Source organism: Ornithorhynchus anatinus, chromosome 4, assembly GCF_004115215.2.
Source record: "Ornithorhynchus anatinus isolate Pmale09 chromosome 4, mOrnAna1.pri.v4, whole genome shotgun sequence".
In the NCBI taxonomy this organism is placed as follows: domain Eukaryota; kingdom Metazoa; phylum Chordata; class Mammalia; order Monotremata; family Ornithorhynchidae; genus Ornithorhynchus; species Ornithorhynchus anatinus.
The window spans coordinates 125847277-125863982 of NC_041731.1; the positions used below are offsets into that span (position 1 = coordinate 125847277).

General features: G+C 52.2%; 1 protein-coding gene and 1 long non-coding RNA gene across 5 annotated transcripts in view; both read left to right on the plus strand.

Annotated features, from left to right (window-relative positions):
- Positions 1-86: 86 nt before the first annotated feature.
- Positions 87-13974, plus strand: LOC120638352. Of its 3 annotated transcripts, none has more exons than XR_005659972.1 (4): positions 87-121; positions 8754-8951; positions 12730-12832; positions 13935-13974. It is a non-coding gene; the product is annotated as an uncharacterized LOC120638352 (long non-coding RNA). The 3 variants fall into 3 exon arrangements; XR_005659973.1 differs by having other exon boundaries at positions 12730-12817; XR_005659971.1 differs by lacking the exon at positions 13935-13974 and having other exon boundaries at positions 12730-12990.
- Positions 13975-14022: 48 nt separating this feature from the next.
- The window catches only part of ZBTB49 (zinc finger and BTB domain containing 49), a 28425-nt gene continuing 25741 nt past the window's right edge, over positions 14023-16706 (plus strand). Inside the window, exons 1-2 of one of the 2 annotated variants that reach the window (XM_029062993.1) lie at positions 14023-14063; positions 14848-15072. In XM_029062993.1, coding sequence (XP_028918826.1) covers positions 14921-15072 — 152 coding nt within the window. In that variant the 5' untranslated portion in view covers positions 14023-14063; positions 14848-14920. Of the gene's footprint in view, positions 14064-14739; positions 15073-16706 lie in introns of those variants that run through there. The other variant, XM_039911940.1, reaches the window with a different exon arrangement.

Genomic DNA, 16706 nt, shown 5'->3' on the forward strand with positions numbered 1-16706 from the left:
CGGAGCGGAGCGGACTTCCGGCTGGGCTCCGGGGGGCGGAACTGACGTCACGGGGGGGGGGGCCCCGCCCGCCGGCAGGACCGGGACCGGGACCGGGAGGAGGAGGAGGAAGAGGAGGAAGGTGAGGAGGAGGAGGAGGAGGAGGAGGAAGAGGAGGAAGGGGAGGAGGGCGAGGAGACGGGCGCTCCGGGGCCCCCAGCCGCTCATTCATCCATCCCTCCCTCCCTCCCTCCATCCCTTCATTCATTCACTCACTCAGCCAGTCGTTCATTCAAACGCTCACTCGTCCAGCCGTTCGTTCATTCAGTCACTCCTCCATCCATTCGTTCATTCAGACATTCACTCGTCCCTCCATTCGTTCATTCAAACATTCACTCATCCAGCCATTCGTTCAAACATTCACTCATCCAGCCATTCGTTCATTCAGACATTCACTCGTCCCTCCATTCGTTCATTCAAACATTCATTCATTCACTCATCCAGCCATTCATTCATTCATTCAAACATTCATTCATCCCATCGTTCATTCGTTCATTCGACCATCCATCCATTCCTCCATCCATCTATTCATTCGTTCATTCATCCATTCATTCAACCATCCACCCATTCATTCAACCATCTATCCATTCATTTGTCCATTCATTCATTCAGTCATGGCGATTGACCCTTACTCTGTGCAGAGCACTGGACTCACCACTTGGAAAGTACAATTCATTCACTCGTTCAGGCGTATTTATTGAGCCCCTACTGTGTGCAGAGCACTGGACGAAGCGCTTGGAGTCTACAGTCCATCCATCCATTCATTCATTCGATTGCACTGACTGAGCCCTTACTGCGGGCAGAGCACTGGACGAAGCGCTTGGAGTCTACAGTTCATCCATTCGCTCGGTCGTAGTTCTTGAGCCCTTCCTGTGCGCAGGGGACTGTACTAAGCGCTTAGAATATCCAATTCGGCAACAGAGAGAGACCATCCCTGCCCCTCGACGGGCTCAAGGTCAGTTTGGATGGAGGGGAGGGGGGGGGTTTGGAGAGACGAAGGTAGAACCGACGGGATTTGGTGACAGACGGACTGCACGGGTGGAGTAAGAGAGGTGAATTGAGGATACTCCGCCGTTCCGGGCTCGTGAGACGGGGAGGATGGTGGTGTTGTCTACAGTGATGGGAGAGCCGGGGGAAGGGCGGGATTTGGGTGGGAAGGCGAGACGCTCTACTGTGGATGGGTTAAATCTGAGGTCTTGCGAGGCCTTGAAGGCGGAAGGTAGGTTTTGGAAGCAACCCTGTAGAGATGGCTCTAGCCGGGAAGGACGTGGCCTATTAATAATAATAATAATAATAATAATATTGGTATTAGGCGCTTACTATGTGCAGAGCACTGTTCTAAGCGCCGGGGGAGATACAGGGTCATCGGGTTGTCCCACGTGGGGCTCACAGTCTTCATCCCCATTTTACAGATGAGGGAACTGAGGCCCGGAGAAGTGAAGCGACCTGCCCACAGTCACACAGCCGACAAGTGGCAGAGCCGGGAGTCGAACCCCTGACCTCCGACTCCCAAGCCCGTGCTCTTTCCACTGAGCCACGCTGCTTCTCCTCATTATGTGGGTATTTGTTAAGCGTTTCCTATGTGCAGAGCACTGTTCTAAGCGTTGGGGGAGATACAGGGTAAGCAGGTTGTCCCACCTGAGGCTCACAGTCTTAATCCCCATTTTACAGATGAGGTAACTGAGGCACAGAGCGTATATTGGGTAGAACACGGGCCTGGGAGTCAGAAGGACCTGGGTTCTAATCCCGGCCCCACCCCATGTCTGCTGTGTGACCTTGGACAAGTCGCTTGACTTCGCTGAGCCCGTTACCTCATCTGTAAAGTGGGGATTTTAGAGTGTGAGCCCCATGTGGGACGGGGACTGTGTCCAACTTGATGAACTTGTATCTACCCCAGCGCTTAGAACAGTGCTTGCCACATAGTAATAAGCTTTGTTAAGCGCTTACTATGTGGCAAGCACTGTTCTAAGCGCTGGGGTAGATACAGAGTAATCAGGTTGTCCCACGTGGGGCTCGCGGTCTTCAGGCCCATTTTCCAGATGAGGTCACTGAGGCCCAGAGAAGTGAAGTGACTTGGCCGTGGTCACACAGCTGACAAACGGCGGAGCCGGGATTAGAACCCATGACCTCTGACTCCCCAGCCCGGGCTCTTTCCACCGAGCCCTGCTGCTTCTCTGTAAATGCTTAATCAATATCGTTACTATTGTTATCGTTATTGTTGAGAAGCAGCGTGGCTTAGTGGGAAGAGCCCGGGTTTGGGAGTCAGAGGTCGTGGGTTCTAATCCCGGCTCCGCCCCCGGTCAGCTGGGTGGCTCTGGGCAAGTCACTTCACTTCTCGGTGCCTCAGTTACCTCGTCTGTAAAATGGGGACGAAGTCTGTGAGCCGCACGTGGGACAACCTGATCACCTTGAAACTACTAATAATAATGTTGGTCTGTGTTAAGCGCTTACTATGTGCAGAGCACTGTTCTAAGCGCCGGGGTAGACACGGGGTCATCGGGTTGTTCCACGTGAGGCTCACCATCTTCATCGCCATTTGACAGATGAGGGAACTGAGGCCCAGAGAAATGACGTGACTTGCCCACAGTCACCCAGCTGACAAGTGGCCGAGCCGGGATTCGAACCCATGACCTCTGACTCCCAAGCCCGGGCTCTTCCCACTGAGCCACGCCGCTTCTCTGCTACCCCAGCAGCAACTACCCCAGCGCTTAGAACAGCCCTTGGCACATGGGCAAGTCACTTCACTTCTCTGGGCCTCAGTGACCTCATCTGGGAAATGGGGATGAAGACGGTGAGCCTCACGTGCGACAACCCGATGACCCCCGGATCGCCCCCGGCGCTTAGAACGGTGCTCTGCACGTAGTAAGCGCTTAACAAATACCGACATTATTATTATGCGCTCAACAAATACCATCGTTAATATTGTAATTAGCTGGCAGTTGAAGCCCCACATGCGACAGGCATTCTGAATGATCTGGTTATCTTGGATCCACCCCAGCACTTGGCAGAGTGTGTGGCACATAGCGAATACTTAAATGCCAGCGTCGCTACTAGTATCATTATTATTGTTTTTATCATTATTATTATATGGAGGATAGAAGGCGGTCCAGAACTGATCCTTGAGGTAACCCAGGTCGGCGTCGGGCACTGTGCTAAGGATTCTACCCCAGCGCTTAGAACGGTGCTCGGCACATAATAATGTTGGTATTTGTTAAGCGCGTACTACGTGCGGAGCACCGTTCTGAGCGCTGGGGGAGATCCGGGGTCATCGGGTTGGCCCCCGTGAGGCTCACCGTCTTCGTCCCCATTTTACAGATGAGGTCACTGAGGCCCAGAGAAGTGAAGTGGCTTGTCCAAGGTCACCCAGCAGGCAAGCGGCAGAGCTGGGATTAGAACCCAGATCCTCTGACTCCAAAGCCCGGGCTCTTTCCACTGAACCACTCTTCGACTCTGGAAGAATCATTCTTTCCACAGGGCAGACTGAACCCCCCTGCCTTTGGCATTTTTTTTTTACCGTTCTGAGCACCGTTCTAAGCGCTGGGGTAGATACGGGGTCATCGGGTTGTCCCACGTGAGGCTCACGGTTGATCCCCCTTTTACAGATGAGGGAACTGAGGCCCAGGGAAGTGAAGTGACCTGTCCACAGTCCCCCAGCTGACAAGTGGCAGAGCTGGGATTCGAACCCATGACCTCCGACTCCCGAGCCCGGGCTCTTTCCGCTGAGCCACGCTGCTTCTCCATATACGCTTCTCACATAGTAAGCTTTTAACAAATACTAACATCATCATTATTATTACAAAGCAAAGAGATCAAGCACAGTCCTCGTTGCCCCCGGGGCTTACAGTCTATGTAGTAGGAGTATCTACTAAGCGCTTCCTGTGTGCGGAGCCCCGTGTTAGCGTCTGCGGTCCGGAGATAGAGTGGGGACTTTGTCCCTGTGCTGGGGGGGGCTGTCGGCGTAAAAGGGGGAGTGATTTTATCCCCGTTTTCTAGAGGAGGAAACCGAGGCGGAGAGCCGTTCGGGGACTTGCCCGAGGTCCCAGAGAGGGTAAACGGCAGCCCCGGGGTTAGGATCTGGGTGTCTCCCCCACTCCCAGTCGCCGCGCTGTCCGTCAGGCCCCACTGCTTCTCCTTGGTCCACACTTCTCTCCGCCCCTTGGAGGTCGAGGGATTGTCCAGGCCGCCCTCTTGGCCCGGGGGGGTGGGAGGAGAGGGCGAAATAATAAGAATAATTGTGGTATTTGCCAATCGCTTACTACGTGCCAACCACTGTCCTAAGCGCTGCGGTACGTGATGATGATGGTGGTGTTTGGTAAGCGCTGACCTCTGTGCCAGGCACTGTACTAAGCGCTGGGGTGGATACAGGCAAATCGGGTCGGACACAGTGTCCCACGTGGGGGCTCACCGTCTCCGTCCTCCTTTGACAGACGAGGTGACCGAGGCAGAGGAAAGTGAAGTGACTTGCCCAAGGTCAGGGTTGGGGACCCCGCGGTTAAAGCAGCGTGGCTCAGTGGAAAGAGCCTGGGCTTCGGAGTCAGGGGTCGTGGGTTCGACTCCCCGCTCTGCCACTTGTCAGCTGGGTGACTGTGGGCGAGTCACTTCACTTCTCTGGGCCTCAGTGACCTCATCTGGAAAATGGGGATTAACCGTGAGCCTCACGTGGGAACGACCCGATGACCCCGTATCTGCCCCGGCGCTTAGAACAGTGCTCGGCACATAGTAAGCGCTTAACAGATACCAACATGATTATTAAAGGCCAGGCTTCTCCAAGGGGCCTTTTAGGTCTGAGAGGTGGGGAGGGGGGTCGCTGCCTTCCCTCTCCTCCCCACCTCCGTCCCCCCGGCCCGGCCTCGGCCCGGGCCCACCCCAGCCCGCGCCGGCAGCCCGGCCGTGGAAGCAGCGTGGCTCAGTGGAAAAAGCCCGGGCTTGGGAGTCAGAGGTCATGGGTTCGAATCCCGGCCCCGCCACTTGCCAGCCGTGTGACTTCGGGCAAGTCACTTCTCTGTGCCTCAGTTACCTCATCTGTAAATTGGGGATGAAGACTGTGAGCCTCACGTGGGACAGCGTGATCACGTTGTACCCCCCCCCCAGTGCTTGGAACGGTGCTTGGCACGTAGTAAGCGCTTAACAAATGCCATCGTTGTTTTTTTTTTTTCCCTCTCTGGCGCCTGATCTCGGCAGGATCCATCCCTCACTCGCACGCGGTCAGACCGCACCCTGAATAATAGTAATAATAATGTTCGCGGTGGTTGTTCAGCGCTGACTGTGTGCCAGGCACTGTGCTGAGCGCTGGGGTGGATACAAGAAAACTGGGTTGGACACAGTCCCCGTCCCACGTGGGGCTCACGGTCTTAATCGGGGCTGCGGGAGCCTAGTTCGACGGTCTGCGTAGTACCACGATCCGCACGGAGGAAGCCTCGACCGTTGGACCCTCGCTCGTTAAGGGCAGGGATTGTCACCGTTTATTGTTATATTGTATTCATTCATTCAGTCGTATTTATTGAGCGCTTACTATGTGCAGAGCACTGTACTGAGCGCTTGGAATGGACAAATCGGTAACAGATAGAGACGGTCCCTGCCCTTCGACGGGCTTACGGTCTGATCGGGGGAGACGGACAGGCAAGAACAAGTGCTTAGTACAGTGCTCTGCGCTCGATAAAGACGATCGATCGACCGACGTACGTTACGGCTATGTACATAAGTGCTGCGGGCGGGGTGAATAAAGGGGGAAAATCCAGCAAATCCACGTGCGAGGGCGACGCCGAAGGGAGCGGGAGAAGAGGAAACGAGGCCCTAGTCTGGGAGGGCCTCTCGGAGGAGATGTGCCTCCAGGAAGGCTGTGAAGGCGGGGAGGTCCGCCAGACACGAGGAGGGGGGACCGTCGAGGCAGGATGCGGGCGAGGGCTGACGGTGAGGAGTTTCTGGTCGACGCGGAGGCCACCGGAGACTGTGGAGCCGTGGAGAGACGTGGCCTGGACGGTTTCTGCAGATCCGTCAGCAGAGTGAAGTATGGACCGGAGTGGGGAGAGACGGGAGGCGGGGAGGCCGGAGAGGAGGCTGGGGCCGTAACCGAGGCCGGGTGGGACCAGCGCCTGGGGGAACACGGTGGCGTTTCGGATGGAGGGGAGGGGGCGGGTGGCAGCGGCGATCCGAAGGCGGAACCGACGGGATCCGGCGGCAGCTGGAACATGCGGGCGACGGAGTGCCCAGAGTGGCCGGTGGTGGCGAGGAATCCATCGGGGAAGGCTTGACGGAGGAGGCGGGGTTTTACTGAGAGTTTTGAGAGCGGACAGGGTCCAAGTCTGATGGGTTTCGGGTGGGGGAGGATATCCGGGACGGGGATCCGAGGGAGCGGGGGGTCGGGAACGAGGGAGGGGAAGAGCAAGGTACAGTTAGTAAACGAACTTGGGAGGAGCCAGGCGTGCCAGCCGGGGAATCGGTGGAGGAAGAGCCCGTGATAGAATAATAATAATAATGTCGGTATCTGTTAAGCGCTTGCTATGTGCCCAGCACCGTTCTAAGCGCTGGGGTAGATAGAGGGTGATCAGGTTGTCCCACGTGGGGCTGGCAGTCTCCATCCCCATTTGACAGATGAGGTCACTGAGGCACAGAGAAATGGAGTGACTTGCCCAAGCTCACGCAGCCGACAAGTGGCAGAGCCGGGATTAGAACCCACGACCTCGGACTCCCCAGCCCGGGCTCTTGCCGCTCAGCCACGCTGCTTCTCTTGTACAGTGTTGTTCAGTGTGTACGATGAAGAGAAACGGAGGAGCCAGACCGTGGGGAAGGAGTTGTGATTTGACGTAATGTTAATGTTAATGTTGGTATTTGTTAAGCGCTTACTATGTGCCGAGCACTGTTCTAAGCGCTGGGTAGACATAGGGGAAGCAGGTTGTCCCACGTGGGGCTCACAGTCTTAATCCCCATTTTACAGATGAGGGAACTGAGGCACAGAGAAGTTAAGTGACTTGCCCACAGTCACACAGCCGACAAGTGGCAGAGCTGGGATTCGAACTCATGAGTCCTGATTCCAGGGCCCGTGCTCTTTCCACTGAGCCACGCTGCTTCTCTTACAGACGTAGTCTGTAAGGTCCTGTTTGTACTCTCCCCGGGGCTTAGAACAGGGCTCTGCACACGGTAAGCTCTCAATAATCCCGTGAGCCCGTCAACGGGCAAGGATGGTCTCTATCTGTTGCCGAATTGTCCATTCCAAGCGCTTAGTACAGTGCTCTGCACATAGCAAGCGCTCAATAAATACTGTCGAATGAGTGAATAGTAATCACGGCCTTTATTAAGCCCTTCCTGTGTGCCAAGCGCTGAATTAAGCGTTGGGGGTAGATAGAGGATAGTCAGGTCAGGCGCAGTCCTTGGCCCACACTGGACAATTCGGGAGGAAGGACACGTGTTGAATCCCCATTTTCCACCTGAGGAAACTGAGGTAGAGAGGAGTTAAGTGACCCCTGCCCCAGGTCACCCAGCAGGCAGATGGCAGAGCTGGAATTGGAACCCAGGTCCTCTGGCTCCCAGGCCCCTGCTCTTTCCACTAGGCCAAGCTACGTTTCCAAAAATCTCGATCTCGTTGTGGGCAGGATTGTGTCTGTGTTATAGCGTACTCGCCCAAGTGCTTAGTACAGTGCTTTGCGCACAGTAAATGCTCAATAAATCCGAATGAATGAATGAATGAATTATAATAATAATAGCTGCAGTATTTCTTAAGCGCTGACTATGTGTTGGGCACCGTTCTAAGCGCTGAGGTGGATACCGGGTAATCTACCTGAGAGTAGGTACAGAAGCAGCGTGGCTCAGTGGAAAGAGCCCGGGCTTGGGCGTCAGAGGTCATGGGTTCGAATTCTGTCTCTGCCTCCCGTCAGCTGTGCGACTGTGGGCAAGTCACTTCGCTTCTCTGTGCCTCAGTTACCTCAGCTGTAAAATGGGGATGAAGACTGTGAGCCTCACGTGGGACAACCTGAGTACCTTGTATCTCCCCCAGCGCTTAGAACAGTGCTCTGCACATAGTAAGCGCTTAACAAATACCAACATTATGATTATTATTAATAATCAGGTTGGACATAATCCCTGTCCCACATAGGGCTTACAGGCTTCATCCCCATTTTACAGATGAGGGAACTGAGGCCCCCGAGAAGTGAAGCGACTTGCCCCAGGGTCACGCAGCAGCTGGGATTAGAACCCAGGTCCTTCTGACTCCCGGGCCCATGCTCCACCCACTGGGCCACACGGACCCGTCGATCGGTGTTGAAAGGAGGTGGACGGTCCTGGGATTGGGGGAGAATGGAGAGAGGTTTCAGGAAGGTGATCCAGGCTGGAGTTCGGAATCAAGGCCGGGACATCGGCGAGAGGGAGGACGGGGAGGCGGGGGTTTGGGTGAGTGTTTGAACCAGGCTGGTGGCTATCTGTGTCTATTATTAGCCTGTAAACCCATCAATGGGCAGCGATTGTCCCTATCTGTTACCGAATTGTCCATTCCAAGCGCTTAGTACGGTGCTCTGCACGTAGTAAGCGCTCAGTAAATACTAGTGAATGAATGAGGGAAGGGCAGGTGAAACATTTATGGCAAAAAGTTTGACAGCCTAGCACCTGTTTTTAAATACAGATCGAGTAGAACACAAACGTACTTTTTTTGTGAGGACATTTATTCAACATTTGCCAAGTCCTAAATGCCGGAATCTTTTTGTTTTGTTTTTTTCCCCCCAAAGAATGTCGACGCGAAATGATCTCTCCAACGCCGTCCTGCGGTAATAACTGGCGCCCCTCGATGAAGCCTAGACTCTGCTGAGCGATGAGGCGGAGCAAGGGGTGGCTTCACCTGAAGATTGAAACGCGGAAATGGGGCTCGGATTTGGATGTCTTCCGGAATTCCTGACAGCCGGGAAATGTCGGATCCCTCCCATTCGGTAATAGGAAAAGGGCAGGTAAAACTGGGGGAAATGATCTTCAATCCTGAGTGAGATAATCAAAGGGTAGAGGGGCTTAAAAAAAATCACCCAGAAAAAAAATCATTGGTATTTATTGAATGCTTGCTGTGTGCAGAGCACTGTACTAAACAACCGTCAAACAACCATTCTGTTGGATGGGCAACCACTGGAGCTTCTTGAGGAGTGGGGAAACATGTGTTGAACCTTTTTTTATAAAATGATTTGTATAAGGAGAAAAGCATTGGTGAAAATTCAGTTACTTTGCTAAAAGGGCTACACACAAACCAAATAAAGTATAGATACGTCGCTTGCCGAACTTCACTGCTAAATCCTAGTATTTCTGATACATTAATTAATTAATTCATTCATTCAGTAGTATTTACTGAGCGCTTACTGTGTGCAGAGCACTGTACTAAGCGCTTGGAATGTACAATTCTGGCAGCAGATAGAGACAGTCCCTGCCCAGTGAGGGGCTCACAGTCTAAACGGGAGAGACAGATAACAAAACAGAACAAAACAAAACAGCGTCATCAAGATAAATAGAAGCATGGAGATATATGCATCATTAACAAAATAAATAGGGTAATCAATAATCTGTGCAAATAGGCACAGTGCCGAGGGGAAGGGGGAAGAGCAGAGGGCGGGAGAGGAAGGAATGGGGAGGGGAGGAGGAGCCGAGGGAAAGGAGGACTCAGTCTGGGAAGGCCTAATAAATTCTGAATCCAGGATGGCAGGAGTCTGGGTGGTTGGTCAGGAGGCTGATACAGTAATCAAGGCGAGAGAGGAAAAGTGACTGTTAATGTGGAGGCAGTTTGGATGGAGAGGAAAGAAAGGGAGGATTTTAGCGATGCCGCGGAGGTGGAACCGACAGGATTTAGCGATGGCTTGAACGCGTGGGTCGAATGAGAGACGAGTCGAGGATAGGGCCAGGGAGACCGAGAATGAACGGCCAGAGAGGTGAGAGGACAGGGCCAGTGAAGCCGAGGTTGGATAACCTTTTCAGGAGAAGGGGGTGGTCCGCAGGGTCGAAGGCAGCTGGGAGGTCGAGGAGGATCAGGATGGAGTAGAGGACGTTGGGTTTGGTGAGAGAGAGATGACTGGTGACCTTGGAGAGGGCGGTTTCTGTGGATGGAAGCCAGATTGGAGGGCGTCAAGGAGAGAACTGGAGGAGAGGAATTTGAGATGGTGGGTGTAGACGGCACAGGCTGAAGGGAAAGCCAGGGAGAGAGAGGGTCCCTACTCATTCGTTCATATTTATTGGGCGATTACTAAGCATTTGGGAGAGTACAGTATAACAATAAATGGACCCATTCTCTACCGCTAACAGGCACTCTCCCATTTGGTAGCATCGAGGATATTTATTGAGCACCTACAGTATGCACAGCAGGATCCTGGGAGTCCCGAAGAGTAACGGCGCTATTTATGATGTGTTTTTCTCTATGATTCTATTTATCTATTCTGATGGTATTGATGCCCGTCTACTTGTTTTCTTGTCTGTCTCCCCCTTCTAGACTGTGAGCCCGTTGTCGGGCAGGGATAGTCTCTGTCTGTTGCTGAATTGTCCATTCCAAGCGCTTAGTACAGTGCTCTGCACACAGTAGGCGCTCCATAAATACAATTCAATGAATGAATGAATGAGAATAGACTACAATAGAGTTGGTAGACCCGACCCCTGTCCTCAAAGAATTTACAGTCTAGACGGGGAGATAGATATTAAAATAAGTTACAGATAGGGCAACGGCAGACTCTAAGGATATTATAATAATAATGATAGTGTTTTGTTAAGCACTTACTGTGTGTCTGTCACTTTTGTAAGCGCTGGGGTAGATGCTGTTTGGACACGGTCCCTGTGCCATACGGAGCTCACAGTCTGAATCCCCGTTTTGCAGGTGAGGGAACTGAGGCACTGAGAAGTGAAGTGACTTGCCCAAGGTCACCCAGCAGACAAGTAGTTCTAACCCCAGGTCTTTCTGACTCCCAGGCCCGGGCTCTTTCCTCTAGGCCATAATTTGTACATAAATACGGTGAGGCTGGGGAGCGGGGCAGAGATCAAAGAGCTGAAAGAGGTGCATAGGTGACGCACAGGGTAAGCCGAAGAGGGTGGAGAAAGGAGGGGAAAATCAGGGAGGACTTCTTGGAGGAGGTGTGAATGCAGAGGGGGAGGGTGCTGGTCTCTCGGTGGCCTGTACTAAATACTTGGGAAATTACCAAACCAGCCAGAGCCATTCCCTGCCTACAAAGAGCTTATACTCGAAGAGGGGAGATAGAAAAATACTTACCAACAAACGCACCAAACCAAACAACTTAATCATATCTGTTCACTCAGTAGTATTTATTGAGCGCTTACTATATGCGGAACACTGAGCAGCATGGCTCAGCGGAAGGAGTCCGGGCTTGGGAGTCAGAGGTCATGGATTCGAATCCCGGCTCTGTCACTTGGCAGCTGTGTGACCTTGGGCAAGTCACTTCACTCCTCTGTGCCTCAGTTCCCTCCTCTGTAAAATGGGGATGAAGACGGTGAGCCTCACGTGGGACAACCTGACGACCCTGTATCTACCCCAGCGCTTAGAACAGTGCTCTGCACATAGTAAGCACTTAACAAATACCAACATTATTATTTTTATTATTTCCAAGTGCTTGGAATGCACAATTCGGCAACAGATAAGAGACAATCCCTGCCCAGTGACCGGCTCCCAGTCTAATCGGGGGAGACAGACGGTAGAGCAAAACAGAGGGACAAAAAAACAAGACACCGTAACAAAAACAAGACAACATGAGCCGCTTGTCAGCTGGGTGACTTGGGGCGAGCCCCTTCGCTCCTCTGGGCCTCAGTGACCTCATCTGGGTAATGGGGATGAAGACGGTGAGCCCCAGGTTGAGCGCAGAGCATTGTACTAAGCACTTGGGAGAGTACAAGACAGAGTTGATAGACACGTGCCCTGCCCACAACGAGCTGACGGTCTGGCGCTTACGTAAAAATCGTAGACATCCACTCTTTCCCTAAGTGAATTTAATTTCAATATTTGGGGCCCGCTTCCTCGTCGGACTGGAGGAATAGTTAAGCCCTCTGTTGCTGTGCGTCTTCTTAAATTGGGCTCTGCCTTTTTTTAATCGTTACGTTTGCTCTCTGAATTCTGTCTACAATCATCACTGGGCTGATGGTGTGCTTCTCGTGGGCAGGTAATGTGTCTATCAACTCTAGTGTATTGTCGTGAACACTCAATACAGTGCTCAGGACACAGTAAGTGTGATTTAGTCCCCTTGTTCGATTAATTGCCGATTTCAAAATACCCAAAATCTAAAATATGTTTTTGCAGCCTGTGGCAGAAAAACTAGCCTCTGAGATGTGTCCATTGCCTACGTGCTTTATTCATTCATTCATTCATTCATTCACTCAGTTGTATTTATTGATCTCTTACTGTGTGCAGAGCACTGTACTAAGCGCTTGGGAGAGTACACCGCAACAGTAAGCAGACACAGTCCCTGCCCACTCCGACTTAGATCCATTCCCCTTAACCACTTCTCATACACCTTACCTTCAGTCTGGCGACACTTTTATGCGTGTACGTAGACATGTACACGTGCGTGTACGTAGCCTAGACTGTGAGCTCATCGTGAGCAGAAAACGCATCTGTCGATCGTTCCGTTTTACTCTCCCAAGCGCTTAGTACAGTGCTCTGCACACAGTAAGCGATTGAGTGAACGTATCCGCTCCCGTTTTCCTTCTGAGTGATTTATTTTACTGTCTCCCGTCTAGACCGTAAGCCGCTGGTGGGCAGGAATCATGTCTCTTCACTGTCCGGGGTTGTTTCCTCCCAAACACCTAATGCAGTGCTCAGCACACAGTAAGTAAGCACTCAGTAAGTACCTCTGATGGACTGATTGCAATTGCTCAATCAGTTGTTTCTCTTCAAACCGTTTCATGTATCGTGGAAATGTTTTGATACTCCAGTTTTGTACCTGTCCTCTGTCAGTCAGTCGTATGTGTTGAGCACTTACCCTGGGCAGAGCACTCTGTTGAGCGCATGGGAGAGTACAGTATAACAATAAGCAGACACATTCCCTGCCCACAGCGAGCTTCCACTCTAGAGGGCCTTGGGCAAGTCACTTAACTTCTCGCTGCCTCAGTTACCTCATCTGTAAAATGGGGGTTAAGACTGTGAGCCCCACGTGGGACAACCCGATTCGCCTGTGTCTACCCCAGCGCTTAGAGCTCGGCACATAGTAAGCGCTTAACAAATACCAACCTTATTATTACCGTTATTATCGGGGCCCGCCACTCGACACAGCTAACCGTCCAGGTAGGTGCTCATGAAATGGTTTTAGCGGGTGCCGCAGTGGAGGAGGAGGCGGTGGATGAAGAAGAGGAGGAGGAAAGGGAGTAAATGGAACTGACTTGCCCTGCAAGATTTTCAGATCCGGGCTTGCGAAAAGAAACATCCCCTCTGCTTCTACCAATTTTAGCATTTTTAAAGACTTGAAAGTTAGGTGGTGGAATATTTCGGTTCACCGACTCCCACCGTAACAACTGTGACATTTATTAAGCGCTCGGTCTTTGCCAAGCCCTGAGGTGATGATAATAATAATGATGATGTTGGTGTTTGTTAAGCCCTTACTATGTGCCGAACGCTGTTCTAAGCGCTGGGGTAGATAGAGGGCAATCAGATTATAATAATGTTGGTATTTGTTAAACGCTTACTATGTGCAGAGCACGGTTCTAAGCGCCGGGGTAGATACAGGGTAATCGGGTTGTCCCACGTGAGGCTCACAGTTAATCCCCATTTTACAGATGCGGTAACTGAGGCCCAGGGAAGTGAAGTGACTCGCCCACAGTCACACAGCTGACAAGCGGCAGAGCCGGGAGTCGAACCCATGACCTCTAACTCCCAAGCCCGGGCTCTTTTCACTGAGCCACACTGCTCATCCCACGTGAGGCTCACAGTCTTAATCCCCATTTTCCAGATGAGGAAACTGAGGCACCGAGCAGTTAAGTGACTTGCCCACAGTCACACAGCCGACAAGTGGCAGAGCCGGGATTCCAACCCATGTCCTCTGACTCCCAAGCCCGGGCTCTTTCCACTGAGCCACGAGGTAGGTAGAAGGCGATGAGACGGGGCACAGTCTCTGCCCTACATAGGGCTTCCGATCTGTTTTGTGTTCGTTTTTACCACTGAAGACGCTTAAGCCGGGAAGTTAAAGTGAGGAGTTGGAGGAGAAGGAAATTTTGGCCACGTTCTCTCTGCCCAGGCGGCAGATCCGCTCCGTTTCGGGAGGAAGATGGGCAAACGACCCAGGCTTTCGTTCGGATTTGCCCGATGGCCCGAAGGCCAAGGGGGAAGTGACGATCTGGGAAATTTAGGGTGGACTCCGTTCCGGGCCGGGATGGTATTCGTAGCCGGGAAGCTGCGCGGCCTAGTGGAAGGTCCATGGGCCCGGGAGTCAGAGGACCTGAGTTCTAGTTTCGACCCTGGCACTCGCCTGCCGTGAGACCTTGGTCAAGCCATTTAACTTCTCTGGGCCTCAGTTCCCTCGTCTGTAAAATGGGGATTGAGACCGCGAGCCCCATGTGGGACGTAGACTGTGTCCAAATTTATATCTACCCCGGCGCTTAGTACGGTGTCTGGCACACAGTGAGCGCTTAACCGATACCATTGATCTGTTACACCGTTATAGCGATCACTTAGTGCAGTGCCCCGCACACAGTCAGCGCTCGATAAATACGACTGCCTGACGCCTGCCATTTAAAAGAAAGGGTGAACGACTTGTCCGAGGTCCCCCAGCCGACCAGCGGCAGAGCCGGGACTAGAACCCAGCTCTTTCCTCTGGGCCGGGCCGCCTCCCTAATGGGAGCGTATTTTTGACTTGTTTTGTAAAGTGTAGAAATGGCACCTGGGAGGCGGAGTTGTGTGTTTTTGCTGTTCCGCCAGGCGATGTGAGCGTCTGCGAGCATGGACACCGTGGCGAGCCACAGCTGTCACCTCCTGCAGCAGCTGCACGAGCAGCGGATCCAAGGCCTTCTCTGCGACTGCATGCTGGTGGTCAAGGGCGTCTGCTTTAAAGCCCACAAAAACGTCCTCGCTGCCTTCAGCCACTACTTCAGGTAGGCTCCCCCGCCTCCCCGCTCTTCTCCCGGCTCTGCCGCTCGGCAGCCGCGTGACCTTGGGCAAGTCACGTCACTTCTCTGGGCCTCGGTTCCCTCATCTGTAAAATAGGAATTAAGACCGTGAGCTCCGTGTAGGGCGGGAACCGTGTCCAACCTGATTAGCTCGTATCCACCCCCGCGCTCAGTACGGGGCCTGGCGCAGAATAAACGCTCAACAAGTACCGTAAACCAAAAAAAAAGGGAAAGATCCAGTCTCTCCGACGTCTTAAAAAAGGGTCAACGGCCCAGATAGCACTTTCCTCGTCTGAGATTCCATCCGAGGTGTTTTCTTTTTTTGGTTCTTTTTACCCAGGTGTTTGACTCTTCTAGTACATGACTGAGCGGGTGAAAAATCAATCTCGTTTACTGAGCACTAGCCGTGTGCAGAGCACTGTACTAAGCTCTTGATTTATTGCTATCTTGATTCTATTTATTGCTGTTGTTTTTATCTGTCTCCCCCGATTAGACTGTTAGCCCGTCAGAGGGCAGGGACTGTCTCTATCTGTTACCTATTTGTTCATTCAGTAGTATTTATTGAGCGCTTACTATGTGCAGGGCACTGGACTAAGCGCTTGGAATGGACAGATCGGTAACAGATAGAGACGGTCCCTGCCCTTTGACGGGCCTACGGTCTAATCGGGGGAGACGGACAGACAAGAACAATAGCAATAAAGTACATTCCAAGAGCTTAGTACAGTGCTCTGCACATAGTAAGCGCTCAATAAATACTATTGAACGAACGAATGAGTAACAGAGTCAGTAGACACGTTCCCCGCCCACGACGAGCTTAACAGCTTAAGTCGTCCGGCTAAGGGAGAAATGTCCTGGTAGGTGGTAATCTTGGCATGAGGGGAATTTTTTATTTCTAAAGTTTCTTTCAAGTGTATTTCAAGTTTGTAATGAAACAGAGTGCTCGGCATGAAGAGCAGTTTGGGTTTGCCACGTGCTGTTTCATATTCTTTGGAGACGGACAGAACGGAAAACGGAAGCATTTCTTGCGTGCTGTCATTTTAGCCTGGTTCGCCCAGAGCCGGAGCGGAAGTGTGTGACGCAGTGTGGCCTAGTGGATAGAACACAGGCCCGGAAGGCAGAGGACCTGGGTTCCAGTCCTGGCTCCCACCACTTGTCTGCTCTGTGACCTTGGGCAAGTCACTTCACTTCTCTGGGCCTCCATTACCTCATCTGTCAATGGGGATTGAGACTGTGAGCCCCACTTGGGACAGGGATTGGGTCCAACCGGATTAGCTTCTAACTATCCCAGCGTTTAGTACAGTGCTTGACACATAGTAAGCATGAAACAGATACCATTTAAAAAAAAAAAAGAGAGTCTATCCATGTTGAGCATACGTTGGCCCTGCTGTGGATTAAGGACAAGTTTAAGAGGATTGTGTTGAATCCCTCCCTTATTTTTCAAGGGCATTCACCTTTCCAAAGAGATAATCATATAGTTTCTTTCATGAAGCAAGTTTTAAAGTGCTCAGGGAGGAGATGTAATAATAATGTTGGTATTTGTTAAGCGCTTACTATGTGCAGAGCACTGTTCTAAGCGCTGGGGTAGATTCAGGGTAATCAGGTTGTCCCACGCGAGGCCC